Raw genomic sequence first — 20,671 nt, 5'->3', positions numbered from 1 at the left:
TCTCTTATCTCCATCTCACCTGCCTCTGTATGTGACCAAATATATAGTCCGTAGGATCTTTGCATTCAGTAGGCCAGACCCATAGCGGAGGAAAATTGCTGTAACTTCATTGACCTCAGTAGAGCTACATGGATTCGCACCAGCTGGGGCTCTGGCTTCTTGCTTGTTATGTAGCTTTTATGAACTTGCTTTCTCAGTTGAACTCCTTGAAAATGTGGGGTTGGATTCTGCTCTCCCCTGTAGCATAGAATCATAGAATATCAGGGTTGGAAGGGACCTCAGGAGGTCATCTAGTCCAACCCCCTGCTCAAAGCAGGACCAATCCCCAACTAAATCACTCTGTTGACTCCTCTGCAGTCAGATGGGTGTAGCTGAGCGTGGCATTCAGTCCAATCCTTGAATAGCCATTCAGAGCTGCATGTAATTTTTAACATTCCCCTTCATCTCTGCCTCTTCCAGGTGCCTCTGAATTCCAGCATCTCTCAGCTCCACCATGTGTGAAGAGGAGACCACCGCCTTGGTCTGCGACAATGGCTCTGGGCTGTGCAAGGCTGGCTTTGCCGGCGATGACGCCCCACGCGCTGTCTTCCCATCCATAGTGGGTCGCCCTCGTCACCAGGTTTGTGCAGTACCTCAATGTCAGTCAACCCCCCCCACCCCTGGTAAGAAAATGCTGTCGGCCTGAGCCAAGAGGCATGAGGCAGTCCCATTTGAATCCAGGGGAATGCTGCATGGAAAATACTTGCACAATCTGGGCTGGGGTGGACTGAGCTCTTTCATGTTCATTGCATGTTGGGCTTGGACAATACCAGCCTGGTTGGTGACCCAGCCAGTCCATCCTAATCAGGCCCTAAAATCTGATTAATTGTTGGTCCACTTTTATATTACAGTTCCATGTGTCAAGGGTTAACACAGGATTAATAGGTGTTTTGATAAGTGGGTGATGAATTTTTCATAGAGTCCAAGAGGTTAGTGGGTTGCTTATAGCTATCTAAAACATGTTCTGCTGATGTGCTGATAACCATCGCTAGCTCATGCCTAGAACGTGGTTGTAACATCTATGGGCAGGGACTGTCTTTTGGTTCTGTGTTTGTACAGCAATTCGCACCATGGGGGTGGGTTCATGACTAAGACTCCTATGGTAATACGACTAACAAAGGACAGGCCTGGGGGTCAGGACCCCGGGGTTCCGAGCACTGTGGCAGACTTTGGACAAGTGGCTGAAGCCAACGTTTTTCATAAGCGATCTCTGATTTTTGCGTGCCCCAGTTCTTGAGTGCTGAATTTGACACGTCCCGGGGGGGGGGGGAGCCAAAGAGGTGCTGAGCACCCGCCACTTCCATTGGCTTCGGCTGCAGTGGCGGGTGGTCAGCAGTTTGGGAAAAATTGGGCTTAAAGGGCCTCGAGTTAGGCCTCCAAAATGAGTGGGATGCTTCTGAGAACGTCCGTAACTGCTCCGTGCCTCAATTTACCCCTCTATAAAATGGGGCTGGGGCTGCCCTGCCTCCTAAGGAGCATTGTGAGGCTTAATTAATGTTAAACCCAAATATATACAGCTAGTCCAGCCCCTCTCGCTGAGACAGGATGAAGTCAACCTAGACCATCCCTGGCAGGTGTTTGTCCAACCTGTTCTTAAAAACCTCCAGTAACGGGGATTCCACAACCTCCCTAGAGAACCTTTTCCAGAGCTTAACTAAGATGGAAATGTCACCTGTCCTGTATGCTTCTAGATGCTTCAGGAGGATTGGATATTCCAGGGGATGCAGTTGAGGAACAGGGAAGGGACCTGGGGTGCTGTCAGGCCTGTCAGAAGCTTAGGCCAACCATGGAGGGACTAGGAAAGAAGTGGTTCTCTGGAAGTGAATTGTTTTGTAAGCAGTGCTGCGATTGGGGGATTTGATGGTGTTAGATTTAAATGCCAGCTCCACACTGACTCTGTTCCTGTCAAAGGTTGAATCTCGGATAGCGTCTGGCATGGATTACCAAGGCGGGGCCCGATAACAGTACATTGGTTGTCTGATCCCACTGGGGTTGATAGTAACTCAGCGTCCAGACCCAGAATGTAAAAGGGGGAGGAGCGCTGGGGTTGCTGCGAGAGCTGATTTGGGGGAAGAGAGCACAGTCCTTGGGGAGGAAGATTAAGGACTGTGAGCCTTTGGCCCGTGTGTTCATGAAAGCAAGGAGGATCCAGAAGGAAAGGTCTGCCTAGTGGAAGCCCTTTAAGGAATCTTATTGTTGTAAATTACTTTCTATGTGATACAACTAACTCTCAAGATGTGCACATCAGCCTCTTCCAATTGAACACAGGTCACATAGCCTTTCCCACCCTCAATCCTTCCTTCGTGATCTCCCCCTGCTGCTCTTGTCTTGGCTTAGATCATAAAATCTTTAAGGCAGGGAGTCAGCCTGTTCTTGTTTGTTAATAAAGTACTGTGCACCTGTCTGGCACCATAGAAGTAGGGCCCCATTCTACAGCCACAGAACCTGCTGCGGAGTTCACCCCATGCTCAGATGACACTCCTGGGCTGTGTCCTGCTAGCCTGTCTTTCTCAGCATTATTGGCGTACTTGGCTAAAGTCCGGGGCAAGATGATAACAGGAGAGTCTGGACAGACACTGGGTTTATGATCTCCTCCTGTCTGGAGCCAGAAGCCGACTTGAGACTGCCGTTGTCAGAGTGCTCCAGGATCTGTTTCTCATGATACACAGGGCATTCAATCTTTCCGAAGCATTCAATATAGCTGATCGCTGGACTTTGCTTTACCACCTCCAGGGCAGGCTTTAGTCCTAGCTGATAAAACCATCCCGGTGGTAGTGAAACTGGGTGAATCCTCAATGGCCTGAAACTAAGATCATGGACTAGGTTCTGATCTGAAAGCCACTCCAGGTCTCTGCTGATGTCAGTGGAGTTACTGTGAATTTAAAGATGGGGGGGGTGGGTATGGGGGGGGACCTTCTGATTTTTCTTTTTAATGGGAGGGCAGTTTTCTAGGATGAGCACGGTACGCTCTCCAGGCAAAGTCACATCCTAGGGGCTGGGTTGGCCCTGGTGACCCAGTCGGTGGTGGTGGTAGCCTCAGTGTGTCTTTGTAACATTGCTTGCCGCATTCAGCATTCTACCTATGATACTGGCCAGCCTGCAGCTAACGCAGAAAGCTGCAGCCCAAGCACTGGGCAGAATGCCAGCTGCCATCAGCCTGCTGCTCCTGCTGGCTGGCTTGGCACATGGATTGAGTCAGGGTTTTACAGCTCTGAGATGGGAGTATCTGTAGAGCTGCTGGTGCCCTGTGTTGCATCTTGCCCCGGGATCTGAGGGAAGAGGGCTTTTACACCCAACGTTTGCAGAGCCAAGGCAGCTGCCTCTGATTGTTTAATCTACTTATTGTTACTTAGCTCCCACTGGCCTCAAAATGCTGGACAGGCATTTAACTAACCACCCCTCACAATGCCCCGGGGAAGCAGGTATCTTTATTATCTCCACTTTACAGATGGGAGCAAAGGAGAGGAGACAAATTGCACACTAACCCTGGCTCTGACACAGGTTTGAACCCAAGCCCCTCTTCCATCCACACACGTGATCATGGGCCCAGGGGGCCCACACTGAGATTGGTCAATCAGGGCAAACTGCAAAGAATGGGGCAGACAATCCCCCAAACTGGTGGTTATTCTAATAATTAGATTCACCAAGCCAGCAACCAAACAGCTCCTACAATGCCTTACTGGTTACCCAGAAGCCAAAAATACAGTTCCCTTAAAACAATCCAGCCTTGGGCTCCCACCCAGACAGCCAAGTCAAATATGATGAGCATTACTGAAAATCTTGTTCATTATATAAAAAGTTCTACCAATCCCAAAGGACCGGACACATTACCCCCCAGGTCAATAAATATTTCAGATCTTACCCAAATACACGCTTATAGCCAATTCTTATTAACTAAACTAAAATTTATTTAAAAAGAAGAGAGAGAGTATAGGTAAAAAGATCATGATACATACAGGCTTGAATAAAATTCTTAGGTCAGTTTCATAGTAGAGATGGTGAACTTTGGAGTTACAAAGAGTTCTTTCAGAATTAGTTCCATAGGTTATAGTCCAATGTCCAGCTCCAGTCTGGATCACCCTGATATTGGACACCTTAGTCTTGCGACTGGCTCGGGTCAGCAGAGGACTCTGCTACGGGGGTTAGAGCCTGAGTCCCACTATGACTTGGGTCCAACCCTGTCACTTTGCAGTGTGGACGCAGCTCAAGCCGCAGACCCGAGGCAGAAGGTCTGCCTGGCACAGTACGGACGCTTCAGCACAGCTGTGAGACCCAGGGCCAGCAATTGTAAACCCAGGTTTATAATGCAGTGTGGACGCTCAAGTGCAGGCTTTGAAACACTGAGTCCGCAAGCCCGGGTCTGCAGAGCTGAGTTTACAATGTAGGGTGACCTAGAGTGACTAGACAGCAAGTGTGAAAAATAGGGACAGTGGGTGAGGGGTAATAGGAGCCTATATAAGAAAAAGCCCCCAAAATCGGGACTGTCCCTATAAAATCATGACATCTGATCACCCTATTACAATGCAGTGTAGACAGAGCCATACAGATTAAATGACAATGCCAAGGCTCCATAGCCAGTGGTAAGCCCTGACCCTGTTCTTTGCCGGACAGCAAAACTCCAATTGACCCCCATTGGGAGCAGGCTTGACTCCAGTGTCAGAGATGGAGTTGGGACTCAGGAGTTCCTGGTGCCCGGCCCCATGTTCAGTCCGCTGGACCTTGCTGCTGCTGTATCATTCTGCCAACGCCATGGGGAAGGTTTTTAATGTTGTTTCATTCCCATGTGTAAAAGCATCAGGGTTGCTGCAAAAGAGGGGTGTTCTAAGGGCCAAATGTATCATAGAATCATAGAATATCAGGGTTGGAAGGGACCTCAGGAGGTCATCTAGTCCAACCCCCTGCTCAAAGCAGGACCAATCCCCAACTAAATCATCCCTGATGTAAATCCATGGTAGGTAACAGATGAATTTGGCCATAAAAATGATTATTGATTGGGTCTCATTCTCCGCTGAGCTGTGCTGGTGTGAATCTGGAGTAACTCCAAAGCAGCTCTATGGATTCCAGACTAACCCGCGATCAGGATCTGGTCTTAAACCATTTCTAAGGGCCTGATTCTGATACTGTTGCTGCTCCATGGAGGGACGCCTGCCTACACTGTGAATTTGCCCCAATTTCAGCCACTGGTACAGCGACGACAGTGTAGACAGGCTGCGCTGCAATTTGCACTGGCACAGCTCACCTCAGTTTCAAGCAGGAATAAACTCCACAGGTGCAAATAGTGGCTGAATAACGCCTTCATCTGGGAATAGTCTCATTAGAGCCCATTAGTTTGGCCCTAAGGTCGGACTGAATGAAAACTGAGCAAGAACCTCAGGTTTTGCCCAATATTTCTGCTGCCGACGATGGTACGATAAATAGGCGTATGGATCAGTGTGCGTATCTGAGCTACCGGACAGTTTTCTTCTGCCCCATGGAGGCGAGCTTGGCAGTTAACATCTCCCTTGTTGTTTTCTAGGGTGTGATGGTGGGGATGGGCCAGAAAGACAGCTACGTAGGGGACGAGGCTCAAAGCAAGAGAGGAATCCTTACTCTCAAGTACCCCATCGAACATGGCATCATCACCAACTGGGACGACATGGAGAAGGTAGGGCGGGAAGCTCTTGTTCTCCTTTGGACTCAATCGGCCAAAAAAACCCACCAAACTTTCTCCACTGTTATTTTTCAAATGGTTTTGATCATTTGCCTTTAAGAATCCCACTCTTCTGCGGAGTCGAATAGAAAAGCCAGTGAGCCAGTCAAGGGTTATTTTAATTTTCCTTTCCTAATTTCAAAATGTACTCGCGTCACTCGCTGGAGATGGTGTTGCAAGTCCCCCATCTGCGCCTGATCTTGGAGGATGAGTTTAACATCCCCCGCGAGAGAGGCTGGCTCTTTGGCTCAACCTGTAGCAGCTCGCACTATTAGCTCTGGCGGTCCCCAGCGTGTCGGCCAATGACTGTGGCGGTGACACTGGCATGAATTTTTTATTGTTGGGTCCAACACCGAAGTCCTTCCATTGTACATCAGCTGTGGCCAATGCAAGACTGTTTTCTACAGCATTTACATAACAGCCTCCTCTGTGGGTCATCAGCAAGGGTTGAATCCTTTACCCTTTATCTCCAAACCACAGGCCTCTACCGCTTGAGCTAAAGGAATGACTCCATCAATTGCTGCCGGTAATAGGCTGTTATCCGCCATGGGAGCCAGCCATTAGAGGGGGACATGGCACACTTCATGGGTGTATTACACAGATGCTATAATGATGGCAGCTACAGAAACCTCTCTGATTTTCAGGGCTTTATCCAATCTGCTGCCCCATTCATTGGGGAGATGACTTCACAGACTCGGGAAGTGTTTCCTGACATACAGCCAGTATTCCCCTTTACTTAACGTTCTCTTATCTCTCCTAGGTGTTCCCCCCTGAACCATCCTAATCAATCCCTCTCATTCCATGTGGCTTACACACCTGTTGGATGGTCATACCCCCCCACCCCCACTGTAGACCCCAGCTTGTATTTTAGCCCAGCGGTACCAATTCATTTCCATTTTATCATAAATCAAACCCTCAGTTTTAATTTCAGACCTGGGTGGGTGGATGGAAGTAGGACTGGGTCCCAAAATCTGAGCCCTGTTGACTCTTTGCTTCACTCCTGAGCTGCAGTCTCGTGTCTGCATTCTAGCTGCAGTTTAATTCTGGGCTGAAAGGGTTAATGTGGATGAGTCTGGATTTTCCAGCTCAGGCCCATTTCTAGACCGAAGTCTGGTCCATGCTGTGGCTTTACCCAGCTTCCAGTCACCAGCATAGCTACACTGCTGCCTACCCCTGGTGTGGACAGGGCAAAGCCACCACATGCACCAGTTGCATTTACATCTGCTTTAAACTGGGGTAAGCTGCGCCAGTGCAAGTTTCAGTTTAGCCATTGTACACGAGCAGTTTGCCCCGGTGCAGCTGCACTGATGGCTGAAACTGGTGCGAATCCCCAGTGCAGACAGACCCATATCCATTCCCTCCATGGAGCCAGTTAGAAGAACTGATCCTTCAGCACGGAGTCTGAGCTACCATTGTCGTTTTGTCTCCTCCGGCCTAGATCTGGCACCACTCTTTCTACAATGAATTACGAGTGGCTCCGGAAGAACACCCCACCCTTCTCACAGAAGCGCCCCTGAACCCCAAGGCGAACCGTGAGAAGATGACCCAGGTAAAACATCAACTTCCTGGAATGTTCCCTCCACTAGTCTCATGGTAGGCACTGTCCCATCTGGAGGGAAATCCAACCAGACTGTATACTGGTGGAGGGGGGGAGGACTCTTGCTCTTCTGGAGTCCCTGAAAAATCTTTAGTGTGTTGGGATCTGAGAAGCTAGATCCGTAGTTGAAGAGCTTTGCTTTAGCTGCCTGATGTCCAGCCTTTGCTGATATCATTGGTGGAGAAAAATGGTCCACAACTGGTTAGATGGCAAACGCCAACTCGATCCCCTCTCGGAAGTTATGTGGAGAAATACAGCTGAGCTGTGGGAGGTGCTGGTCCATCTATAGAATGGGATGCCCTTAGATATTACTCTTAGCTATGGGTGAGGTCCCCTAGCCACACCATGCGGAGAATATCCATAACTAGCACACTTGTGGAAGCAGATCCGGAACCCAGAGGTTCTGCTGTTGCAGTGGATGATGTAATTCTCTATTTACCCAGCCAAGCCCCACCCCAGATGGCGGTTGAAGAGTTTGGATACCGAAAACTCAACCTGCGTTCACTGGGCTATTGGGTGCATTGTGGGACCCAACCGCCGCAGGTGTTTCTGTGATGACAGCAGCATGTCTTGCATTTCAGCACCCTCCTATCTCTAGATTGGTGTGTGTACGCACGCACGCATTGGATGTCGCGCAGTCAGCAATGCACTTCGGGATGCATTGCATGTAAATGTGCTGCGTGCATTCCACATCCGGCGATGCACTGACCTTGAACATTTGAATCGGAATTCTTTTCAGATCATGTTTGAAACCTTTAACGTCCCCGCCATGTACGTTGCAATCCAAGCTGTGTTGTCCCTCTATGCGTCTGGCCGTACTACTGGTGAGTAGTTCTCTTCCACTGATGACGCGTATGTGCTGTCGGCTTGATTTTGCAGACGTGCCGGGCACCCACAATTCTCACTGAGTTCAGTGGGAGCTGCATTTTCTCAGGACCGTTTAAATCCACTACTGGGTAGACACCCAAACTATTGGTCCGCCTAAATCCTGCTCTTTTGGGGAGCAACTCTGAGACGGAGATGGGATGCTGGCAGCTGCGTCCCCTATAATAGATCTCCTGATGGCACAGAGTAAGCTTTCTTATAGTAGGCCAGGGGGCCTTGGTGCAGCATATATTGCTGCTCCTCCAGGCAAGAGCACAGCATGACCTAAGCTGCTGCTGGCTAGAACTTGTTAGTGACGTCAGAGTCTGTGTTAGCCAGCTGGGAGGGCAAAGGCAGGCAAACCCTTCCATTTGAACACATCCCCTTGATGTACAGGCTGGCACACTTGCCAGGGATATCTATCCATGCATCACGAAGTTATTCTAACTTCCTGCTACCATCCCCCTCTTTTACATACCGGAGCAGAGGATTTAGCCCTGCTGGGGGCAAAAGTATTTTCAATCAAATGCCCCTCTTTGCCAATCTAAGGTATTTAGATAGGTAGAGATCTGAGGGCCTCACACACTTTAACATATTTATCCTCAGATGCCCCTGTGAGGCAGGGCAGACAGGGAATTGAGGCACAGAATGATTTGTTCAAGGTCACACGGGAAGGCTGGGGTGGAACAGGGATTTGAACCTGCGTTTCCCATGTCCTATGCTAGTGCCCCAACCACTGGACCCTATTTCCTCTCTGAAAAGCTTGGCTTGTTGTGAGGAGTGAATTATGATGTTAATAACTGAGGCATGCATTTCTCTTTGCTCGCTGCACGTAAGAGAGATGCAGGGCCAGCAGATCCACGGACCGTCTTTTAACTCCGCTCTTTCCATTGTCTCCAGGTATCGTTCTGGACTCCGGGGATGGTGTCACTCACAACGTCCCTATCTATGAAGGATACGCTCTGCCCCACGCGATCATGCGCCTTGACCTGGCTGGTCGCGATCTTACGGACTACCTCATGAAGATCCTCACGGAGAGAGGCTACTCTTTCGTCACCACTGGTACGAAGGGGAGCGTTTGGTCTGGTCTCTGTGGGTTCGGCACAGTGACCGGAGAGAAGGTGCCCTCAGTATCTAGAGGGAGTGGGGAAGATTCTGATCGCATTACAGCCACCTCTGTTGTCTGATCACCTCCATTGTCTCATGAGACAACAGGGGTGGCATTTAATGAGACGCTAGCGGGTGACATGAGACTTGTGAGTCGGGGGGCAAAAAGAGGTCATAGATGTGGGACAATATTTAATGATGACACAGTTCTCTGCTGGCAGAGGTCACATCTCATGACATCAGGCCAGACTAAATTTATAAAGTTTAAGGCCAGAAGGGATCATCTAGTCTGACCTTCTGTATATCACAGACCATTCAGTTGTCTCCAGTTACCCCTGTATTGAGCCCAATAACTTGTGTTTGGCTAAAGCATCTTCCAGAAAGGCATCTAGACTTGATTTGCAGACCCCAAGAGACAGAGAATCCACCACTTCCCTGGGTAGCTTGTTCCCCTGGTTAATCAACTCTCACTGTTAAATGAAAATGGGCCCCGTAGTTCTGACAGCTCTGCTCCACCACTGCTTGGTGCTCCCCACCCTTGCCCCAGTGGAATGGAGACCATGTCCCAGCTGCGTAGCTAACAGCGCTTGCTCCTGTCTTCCACAGCCGAACGAGAAATCGTGCGTGACATCAAGGAGAAGCTGTGCTACGTGGCCCTGGACTTCGAAAACGAGATGGCCACAGCTGCCTCTTCCTCCTCCCTAGAGAAGAGCTACGAGCTGCCTGACGGTCAGGTTATCACCATTGGCAACGAGCGTTTCCGTTGCCCGGAAACCCTCTTCCAACCGTCCTTCATTGGTGAGGGTCCATTCCATCGCACCCTCTTTTCATTTAAAGATTCTGCAACTTTCAGATCTGGATCCAGAGTGTGAGGCTGTTTGGATCTGAGGGGTTGGGTAGAGCCCATTTCTAAATATATTCACTGATACGGCGGGAGAGGGGCAGAGGGCGGGTAGGTTGGTTGGGTTATTTATTTTTTCCATCCGTTTAAATACTGGGACAGATGGGATGGGGATATACTAGTAACATCTTCCCCCACCCTTCTACAGTCCATATTTTCCACGGTGGGACTCTCTCTTGTAAATGCTTGAGGCAAATTTAAGAGGGTGCAATTCCTCAGGTGACTGTGGTTTGTTTTCTCTTCTAATTGCCATGAATAGGAGACAAGGAGGAGGGCCAGACTCTGCTCCTTATGTGGCTTCAAGGCAAATGTCACTGAAAGTGTCACTGGTGTACATGACAGCAGAGCTTGGCCTTTGGGTTTAATTAGAACCTCTCAGCCTGGGGATAGAAGATGCAGCCATTGCTACACAATAGAGAGTGCATAGATATTATTTGTATTGCTGTGGTGCCCAGGTGCTAGGTGCTGTACAAATGCAAAACCAAAAAACAGTCCCTAAAGAGTTCACAATCTAAGTACAGAGGCTGGATTTGCTGCTTGACCCTAGGCCGGTCTGTCACTTATATAAAGCACTGATCACTGTAGTAACTATTCATAGGCCTGTGTAAAGCAACCACCCCACTAGCTAGGTGCACATGAAGATTCAGGTTATAAGGGAAGAAGGTTATGTATGCATTGATGTCCTGATGTACCTCCCATTGCAATCAATGGAGCAACTCCCACGGACTCCAGATGGAGACGGGTCAGGCTTTGAAGGAAGAAAGGTGCTGGTGAGCAGTCTCTGTCTGTGTAACACAACACTGATCATGTGCTGCTTCCCCCCAGGCATGGAGTCTGCTGGAATTCACGAGACCACCTACAACTCCATCATGAAGTGCGACATCGACATCCGTAAGGACCTGTACGCCAACAACGTCCTTTCCGGGGGCACCACCATGTACCCTGGGATCGCGGACAGGATGCAAAAGGAAATCACAGCCTTGGCTCCAAGCACAATGAAGATTAAAGTACGTCTTAGTTATTGGCTGCTAGGCAGCGCATTGGGCATCTCTCTCCCTACAACCAGCGGTTCTCAGGACCCCAAAGTGGGTTGTGACTCCATTAGAGAGCTGGCGTTAGACTTGCTGGGCCCCACCGCCTGGCGCAAAAGCCGAAGCCGGGGGGTTTCAGCCCTGGATGGTGGGGCTCAGGTTACAGGCTCCCCGCTTTGGCTTTGTCCCCCCTGCCCTGCCAGAGGCGGCGGGGCTCGGGCAGGCTCAGGCTTCGGTCCCCCCTTCTGGGGTCGTGTAGTAATGTTTGTTGTCAGAAGGGGGTCCGGGTGCAATGAAGTTTGAGATCCCCTGCCCTACACGAACCACCTACAACTTGATCATGCAGAGTTACTTCAGAAAAAGTTGGGCAGTAAAACTTTTCCCATTGAGACTAAATCAAAATATCCATGTAGATCCTTTGTTTTCCCACATTTTGAAGGTTGTCCGGATGACCAGCATTTCACATCCATAGTTTGATCCCCTTTGTTCCATTAACTCACACAACTGAGCATGACCCTCTGCTACGTAGGCAGAAGTCACCTTTTATTAACAAAGTAGGACCATTCTGTGACTCTTTCTCATACAAACTTTCCACTGTGTTCAGTATTGCAGAGCCATGCAGTGCATAGCTTGGCCCAAAAGTTTCTAACTCCAGAAAGCTGCTTGTTAATACTACAGGGGAAGATTTAATATGAAGCAAATAAGGGACTTATTATTATTTGTGAATTGTCTCACCAGAGCCTCTAGAAGCCCTAGTCATTTGGCCTAATCTTGGTTACTGGGTTTGGTAGCCTGTAACATACAGAGGGTCTGACTAGATGATCATAGAATATTAGGGTTGGAAGGGATCTCAGGAGGTCATCTAGTCCCAACCCCCTGCTCAAAGCAGGACTAATCCCCAGACCCCTAAATGGCCCCCTCAAGGATTGAACTAATAAGCCTGGGGTTAGTAGGCCAATACTCAAACCACTGAGCTATCCCTCCCACCCGACAGACAGCTGGTCCTGTTTGGCCTTAAACTCTCTGGACCAGGAACCATTTTGCTTGGGGCTGTACAAACACAGACAAAAAGACAGTCCCTGTCCCAAAGAGCCTGTGGTCCTAAAGCCCTTAGGAACTGTAAACAAATTTCTCCTGTAGCTTATAAGGAGAAGTAATTACCTACCACTGAGTCCAAGTCCGCACAGACAGTAACAGAAACTGGTTTGCTTTTTATGGGTCCAATCCTGTGAGGTGGGGCATGCCCTTAGGGCCTGATCCAAAGTCAGGTGGAGTCGGTGGAAAAACTCCCATTGATTTCAATGACCTTTGCGTCAGGCCCTCCCCTTGCATTCAGCCCAATGAGAATGGAGGGCGCTCAGCACTTTGCTGGGTCAGACCTGTCTGTCTAAGGCCATGTCCACACTACAACTCCGGTTGTCGCTGTGCTGCTGCAGTGTAGATGCTTCCTACACGCTGGAACAGGTTTTTCTGTCACTGTAGTTAATCCATCTCTCCGAGAGGCTGTGGGTAGGTCGACGGAAGAGTTCTTCCAGCACCCTAGCCGCGTCTACACTGGGGGTTAGTTCAACCTAACTATGGGGCTCAGGGTGTGAAATTTTTCACAGCCCCGAGCGATGTAGCTAAGTCAATCTAATTTTTAAGCGTAGACCAGCTCTTAGTCTGTATGTCTAGGTGTCCGTACCATAACTGTGGCTTCTGGAAGTGCGCAGCCTTGTTTCACCTTGTAACCGGATCCTGTCTGCAATTGTTTCGACAGATCATCGCCCCCCCTGAACGTAAATACTCCGTCTGGATTGGAGGCTCCATCCTGGCCTCTCTCTCCACCTTCCAGCAGATGTGGATCAGCAAACCGGAATACGACGAGGCTGGCCCTTCCATTGTCCACAGGAAGTGCTTCTAAGGACAGAGCGCCCGTTCTTCAGGACCTCGGGTGCTTCCCGGTTCCTTCTCTCCCTTTGCAATTATTTCTAACCATTTAAAAAGCATTAAAACTTTTTTTTCACGCCTTCCCTGCATGTGGTGCTTTGTTCCCTGCCTTCCCGGCAGGCTGTGGGACTGCACTTCAATGGGTGATCTTCTTTGTAGGATGGGGGTGGGGGCAGGGGGTTTAAAGCTGCGATCAGAGAATAAGAATGGGCGAACAGCTGCAGGATCTAGCATCCTTGGTGCAGGCCAGAGCCCCAGTTCAGCTGCGCACAATTGCCTTGTAGCATTGTTTGTTTGTCCACCCCTTTGAAGAATTACCTGTTTATCATGACAATACTCCTTTCAAAATTGGCCCATGTCTCCCATTCAGCCTCTTTCTGATGAGGGTGTAATTTCCATATCAAAGTTTGCACGGGTGGCGGTGGGGGTGGGGATTCATAAGGGTCCTTCTAGGGCAGTGTTCCTCAACTAGGGGGGTAGGCCCACCTAGGAAGGAGGACAGAGACCAATTTGGGAGTGGGAGGAGGTCATGGGCCAAAGGAAGTGGGAGGAGGGAAAACTGAGTGAGTGATGGTACCCCTAACTTTCCCTCCCTCAGCACACTTACTGCTGCAGCAGCAAGTAAAACAAACTTCCTTAGGAGGATGTAGGAGAGCTACCAGGGAAGGGGATGGCAGGAAGATGGGGGCGGGGGGGTTTGACACCAGGAAAAGTGGATGGGACTGGGGGGGGGGGGGGAGGGACCAAGGGAAGAGGAACAAGAAAGAAATGAGAATAAAAGGGAATTTAAAATATATTAGCTATACCGAGCAGCATAGCTGCTGGAACTGGGGGAGATGGGGGTGCTACCGCACCCCCTGGCTTGAAGTGGTTTCCATTTTATACAGGATTTACAGTTTGGTTCAATGGCTCTTAGCACCCCCACTATACAAATTGTTCCTGCACCCCTGCAGAGCAGAAAAAACAGGGACAAAAGGAGGTGATGGGGGAGGGCGAGAAAGGACAGGAGAGCAAGCGAGTTCTATGTGTAAGCCCCTTCATTTTCAGTTTAAACCGATTTTTACCAAAAAAATCCCGGGTTTTACAAAAAGGATTATTCTTTTTCCCCCCTGATTTTCACCCTACTTTTGTATCATGCAAATATATAAAAAATAACTTGTTTTATTAGGAAAATACAATGCAATGCATGCGACATATGTATTACGATAATACGTTAGTCTGTGTGTATATGCAAAGCAGCCTGTGGAAGTAAAGCTAGAAGAAGCACACAATAAACAAACAGGAACCCACGCAAGCCCTGAAGTGCCTGCGCATCTGAACGTACTGATGAATCTCACGCCCACCATGGACACATTTCAAGTTGTTAGCAGGGAACGGTTTAAAGATCTGACCCACTAAAATGGGAAGAAAACGAAAATCTGTATCAGAATGCGTTTCAGCACACAAGGAAGTATTTGAAAGTTTTTAAAAAACAAAAACAGGAGACAAAGATTAAGTTGAGTGTATGCGCGGCAAATGTTGTGGCCCAGTTATTAAATGTAAATATTTATAGGCTAAGTCTACAGCAGTAAACTGTTTATTCAAATGAAAAGGTTTATTTGGGGATTAGAGAGATACTGTTTTCTTAAATTTGGAGGTGGCATTGTGTTTTGAGTTCTGTTTTAGTTCTGCAGCAAACCACATTAAATTCCATTCATCAAAGCATTAATTCACTGAATACTTTTCCCCCTGTCCTTCCGTCCACCAAAATAAACCCCGATATTTACCCAGAAAAATTAATAGTTTTTTTCCACCAATTTTCACCTGTTTTTGTTGTTGTAGTAATAAACACTGATAAATTCCTGGGAAAAATTAAATAAAATAAAAACTGAAAACGAAGAGCCCTACCTATGTGCCATGCCCTTATGTTGAGGGTCCATAGCCCAGAGCACAGAAGAGACACCTAACAGGGCTGGTAGAAAATCTTCCCTCAAAACTTTTTGATGGGGAAACTTAGTTTTTGGCAAAACAAAACTTTTTGTGGATGGTGTCTACGGTCCTTATTTTTCTTTGGAGAAACCAAACGGCTGAAAATCTTCAGCTGAAAACATTTTGGAGTTCAGCAATTTTTTTTGTTGTTGTTGAAATTTTCCACTGAAACACCTTCTCCCCCACCCACTCCCATGTTCCAATCAGCTCTAGCACCTAGAAGGGGTCCAACCAAAGAAAGAGCTGGGAACCTCCGCTCTAGGGAGCAATATTTGAAGCAGGGGCTGTCTGAACTTCCTAGGGCAGTGCTTGGGCTAGTGTAAATGGACACTGCTCCATTTGACCGGAACGCCCGGTTGAAAAGGGACCCTGGTGGCTCTGGTCAGCACTGCCGACTGGGCCGTCAAAAGTCCGGTCGGCCGAGCAGCGGGGGTCTGGGGCTAAGGCAGACTCCCTGCCTGCCCTAGGTCCGCACGGATCCTGGAAGCAGCCAACAGGTCCTTGCGGCCCCTAGGTGCATGGGCAGCCAGGGAAGCTCTGCGTGCTGCCTCCGCCCCAAGTGCTGGCTCCGCAGCTCCCATTGGCTGGGAACTGCGACCAATGGGAGCTGCAGGGGCAGCGCCTGCGGGCTCGAGGGCAGTGCGCAGAGCCACCCTGGCTGCCCATGTGCCTAGGGCAGGGGTGGGCCAACTACGCTTCCGGCCCGTCAGACGTTTTTATCCTGCCCTCAAGCTCCCGCCAAGGAGCAGGGTCAGGGGTTTGCCCTGCTCTGCCCGGCGCTCCCCAGCCCCGACTCACAATTCCCTTTATGAGCTCCATCTTCTGGCACGCAGAGCCAAACTGTGCAAACTGTGACATCACCGCGCTGTTTCTGGGATTGGAACCCTGCCCCTACGCGGCAGACCCCCCCCGCTACGCGGCAGCACGCCCAATCCCCTCCCTGTCTCCTATGGCCCCACCCTCGAGAGCCTCGAAATCGCCCAGGGGCCGCTCCCGTCCCAGCTAGGGTGACTCCGCCCGTTGTGGTGCCTGGTACGGCCGCCTTGGTGTCACTGCTGGCAGGGCCCCTAGGAGTCCCCGGTACCACCCCATAGAACCCCCCCTCCCCTGCGCCACACCCCATGAGTCCTCCTCCTTCCCACTTTAGTAACATCCCTTATACAGCTCCCCCATGCTACACCCCATAGAGTTCCCCTCCATCACCGGGCATTCAGGGCCTACCATACAATTTCCTTACCCAGATGTGGCCCTCAGGCCAAAAAGTTTGCCCACCCCTGGTCTAGGGGCTGCAGGGACCTGGTGGCTGCTTCCTGGGAGCTTCCGCCACTCCGACCCAGAACCACCTCCCACACCACAATCCCCTACCCTAGTCCGGAGACCCCTCCTGCACCCCAACTTCTGGAGCTTACACAACCCAAGCCCCTGCCTCAGCCCTGAGCCCGCTCCTGCACCCCAGACCCCTCATCCCTGGCCCCATCCCAGATCCCACATGCCCAGCCAGAGTCCTCACCCCCCCCACACACCCCAACCCCCTGGCCCAGCCCAGAGCCCTCTCCTCACCCTGAACCCCTCATTTCTGCCCCCACCCGGAGCCCACACCCCCAGCCCAGAGCCCATACCCCCCCCAACACCCCAACCATTTCCCAAGCCCTGAGCCCCCTCCTGCACCCCAAACCTCTCATCCCTGGCCACACCCCACAGCCTGCACCCCCAGCTGAAGCCCTCACCCCCCTCCCATACCCCAACCTCCTACTCCAGCCCAGTGAAAGTGAGTGAGGGTGGGGGAGAGTGAGCTAGGGAGGGAGGGAGGGGGAATGGAATGAATGGGGGCGGGGCCTCGGAGAAGGGATGGGGCGTTCGGTTTTGTGTGATTAGAAAGTTGGCAAACCTATAGGAAGGCCTGGGAGAGACACAAGCAGGGGGACAAAAAAAAAGGGACTGCAAATCTTTGCAGGCAGTCCTGGGAGAACCCTGAACAAGCCAGGGAAAGACTGCAGAGTATTCCAGGCAGAAAGGCCTGGGAGTAGGAAGAGAGATGTTTGTTTGTTGGATTTTAATGGGAGATTTTGAAGTAATTTTCTGTGAATAATCCCAAACCCCAAGGAGGACCTGAGTAAGGGGTCCTGAAGAGGGGGAAAGAGAGGCAGGGTACTGCAGAGTGACCTCTGGCCATGAGGGGGTGATCAGGTGGTGACTGGCTCTGTTACAGATGGCAATACCTTTGTTCTTGTTAATATATCGCTACCCAGTTGGGATCAAGTGGGTAACAAATACTCCCATGTGAGTCATGCCAGATCTCTTTTCTGGAGCGGAGAGGTAGCATCTGATCTCAGATACAATAATCCTAGAATTAAGGTGTGGGCACTCTGAAATGGATTTAACTTACATTGTTAAGGAGTTGATTTAAACTTCATGATATAAATACAGCCTAGGTTTAAATTGATTTTAACACCTTGTCTTATTAGTAGAGTTACCATATTTCAGCAAGCAAAAAAGAGGACGGGAGGAGCCCCGCCCTAGCCCCGCCCCTGCCCCTCCCACTTCCCGCCCCCCTCAGAACCCCCAACCCTCCCCCTGTTCCTTGTCCCCTGACTGCCTGCTCCTGGGACCCCTGCCCCTAACTGCCCCCCAGGACTCCACCCCCTACCTAAGCCTCCCTGCCTCTTGTCCCCTGACTGCCCCCTCCTGAGACCCTCCCCCCATCCTAACTGGCCCCCTAGGACCCTACCCCCTACCTGTACCCTGATTGCCCCAACCCTTATCCACACCCCCACCCCCAGACAGACGCCCGGGACTCCCACGCCCCATCCAACCACTCCCCACCCCCTGACAGCCCCCCCCAGAACCCCCGACCCATCTAAACCCCTCTGCTCCCTGTCCCCTGACTGCTCCAATCCCTCTCCCCACCCCGCCACCTGACAGCCCCCCCCCAGAACTCCCAAACACCCCCCCCGCTCCTTGTCCCCTGACTGCTCCGATCCCTCTCCCCACTCCTGCCCCCTGACAGCCCCCCCCGAACTCCCAAACACCCCCCCCTCGCTCCTTGTCCCCTGACTGCCCCCTCCTGGGACCCCTGCTCCTAACTGCCCTCCAGAACCCCACCCCCTACCTAAGCCTCCCTGTTCCTTGTCCCCTAACTGCCCCCTCCTAAGACCCCCCACCCTAACTGCCCCCCAGGACCCTACCCCCTACCTGTACCCTGACTGCCCAAAACCTTATCCACCCCCCCAAAAAGCCCCCCCCAAAACTCCCGACCGCCCCCCCGTCTCTTGACTGCCCCCTCCAAAATCTCCCTGCCCCTTCTCCTGCCCCCTGGCTCCCTTACCCTGCCGCTCAGAACATGGTGTTGGGCTCTGTGCGGAGCCGGACACGTGGCTGCGCTCCCCAGCGCAACACACAACCCGGTCCCACCCCACCCAGTGCTGCCGGAGCGGGGCGCTGGGCAGCAGGGGAGGAGGAGCTGCCGAGGCCCGAAGCAAACGGCCTGGCAGGCCGGCCGGCTCAGAGTGCGGGGGAAGGGGGGGCGGGGAGGAGGAGCTCTACAGCTGCTCCAGTGTCCAGCCCGGCAAGCTGCGGGGGAAAGGCTCTGGCTGCCGAATCACTGGACCTGCCGCCCCTCTCCGGAGCGGCCGCCCCAAGCACCTGCTTGGTAAGCTGGTGCCTGGAGCCGGCCCTGTCCACCACCTCCCTAGGTAACCCATTCCAGTGCTTCACCACAGGGCTGCTGAGAGTGGGTTCGGGTCCCGGTGAAAATTTTTTTTCAGGCACCCCAGCAAGGGCGGACCGGCTAAACAGGGCCGATGAAGCCAGGGAAGCCGGGCCCTGGGCCCCCTTCCGGACCACCGGGCCCCAGTAATTTGTACTGGCTTCCCCCCCCGTCTCGTCGGCCCTGCTTCACCAACCTCCTAGTGAAATAGTGTTTCCTAATATCCAACCTAGACCTCCCCCACTGTAGCTTGAGACCATTGCTTCTTGTTCTGTCATCTGCCACCACTGAGAACAGCCGAGCTCCATCCTCTTTGGAACCCCCCTTCAGGTAGTTGAAGGCTGCTATCAAATCCCCCCTCATTCTTCTCTTCTGCAGACTAAACAAGCCCAGTTCCCTCAGCCTCTCCTCCCAAGTCATGTGCCCCAGCCCCCTGATCATTTTCTTTGCCCTCCGCTGGGCTCTCTACAATTTGTCCACATCCTTTCTGTAGTGGGGGACCCAAAACTGGATGCAGTACTCCAGATGTGGCCTCACCAGTGCCGAATAGAGGAGAATAATAACTTCCCTCGATCTGCTGGCAATGCTCCTACTAATGCAGCCCAATACACCGTTAGCCTTCTTGGCAACGAGGGCACACTGCTGACTCATATCCAGCTTCTCGTCCACCGTAATCCGCAGGTCCTTTTCTGCAGAACTGCTGCTTAGCCAGTCGGTTCCCAGCCTGTAGCAGTGCACGGGATTCTTCCTTCCTAAGTGCAGGACTCTGCACTTGTCGTTGTTGAATCTCATCAGATTTCTTTTGGACCAATCCTTCAAAATTTGTCTAGTTCTTGACTAAGAAAAGGTGTCAAGGGCTTGTCTACACAGGAAATTATATTTATGATGGCAGAATTATACCAGTATACTGGAATTATAGGTTTCAGAGTGGTAGCCGTGTTAGTCTGTATCAGCAAAGAGAACACACAACAAAAACACTAACCCAGGAACCTATCCTTGCAACAAAGCCTGTTGCCAACGCTGTCCCCATATCTATTCAGGGGACACCATCATAGGACCTAATCACATGAGCCACACCATCAGAGGTTCGTTCATCTGCACATCTACCAGTGTGATATATGCCATCATGTGCCAGCAATGCCCCTCTGCCACGTACATTGGCCAAATCGGACAGTCTCTATGCAAAAGAATAAATGGACACAAATCAGACATCAAGAATTATAACATTCAAAAACCAGTCAGAGAACACTTCAATCTCCCTGGTCACTCGATTACAGACCTCAAAGTCGCAATACTCCAACAAAAAACTTCAAAAACAAGAAACTGCAAATTGGAATTAATTTGCAAACTTGACACCATTAAATTAGGCTTGAATAAAGACTGGGAGTGGATGGGTCATTACACAAAGTAAAACCTATTTCCCCATGCTAATTTCCCCCCCTACTGTTACTCACACCTTCTTGTCAACTGTTGGAAATGGGCCATCCTGATTATCACTACAAAAGTTTTTTTTCTCCTGCTGATAATAGCCCACCTTAACTGATTGTTATAGCTGGTATGGCAACACTCATTTTTTCATGTCCTCTGTGTATATATATCTTCCTACTGTATTTTCCACTGCATGCATCCGATGAAGTGGGTTTTAGCCCACAAAAGTTTATGCCCAAATAAATTTGTTAGTCTCTAAGGTGCCACAAGTACTCCTCGTTCTTTTTGGAATTATAGGGAAGCTGTATAATCTAAACTGGAATAAGTGTGTCCACATGGAGAGTTACATTCAGATAATTATGTTGGTAAAATTGTATTGGAACAGTGCACAAATCAGCATATCATTATAATG

The 20,671-nt window shown here is 50.6% G+C and overlaps 1 protein-coding gene across 6 annotated transcripts; it reads left to right on the top strand.

Moving 5' to 3' along the window:
• Nucleotides 1–493: 493 nt before the first annotated feature.
• ACTG2 (actin gamma 2, smooth muscle) lies at nucleotides 494–13,131 on the top strand. 6 transcript variants are annotated; one of them, XM_065398127.1, is made up of 8 exons: nucleotides 494–619; nucleotides 5,555–5,683; nucleotides 7,254–7,277; nucleotides 8,065–8,149; nucleotides 9,090–9,251; nucleotides 9,903–10,094; nucleotides 11,023–11,204; nucleotides 12,988–13,131. In XM_065398127.1, exons 1-8 carry the CDS (start codon nucleotides 494–496, stop codon nucleotides 13,129–13,131), a joined length of 1,044 nt encoding a protein of 347 aa, XP_065254199.1. The 6 variants fall into 6 exon arrangements, with proteins under 6 accessions (XP_065254199.1, XP_065254198.1, XP_065254201.1 ...); XM_065398126.1 differs by having other exon boundaries at nucleotides 7,167–7,277; XM_065398132.1 differs by lacking the exon at nucleotides 494–619 and having other exon boundaries at nucleotides 5,555–5,563; nucleotides 5,636–5,683; nucleotides 7,167–7,277.
• The last annotated feature ends 7,540 nt before the right edge of the window (nucleotides 13,132–20,671 follow it).

The sequence above is a fragment of the Emys orbicularis genome, chromosome 2 (assembly GCF_028017835.1).
Source record: "Emys orbicularis isolate rEmyOrb1 chromosome 2, rEmyOrb1.hap1, whole genome shotgun sequence".
Classification (NCBI taxonomy): domain Eukaryota; kingdom Metazoa; phylum Chordata; order Testudines; family Emydidae; genus Emys; species Emys orbicularis.
Note: the sequence above shows the minus strand (reverse complement) of the source record. Positions and strands in the feature narration are given on the sequence as shown.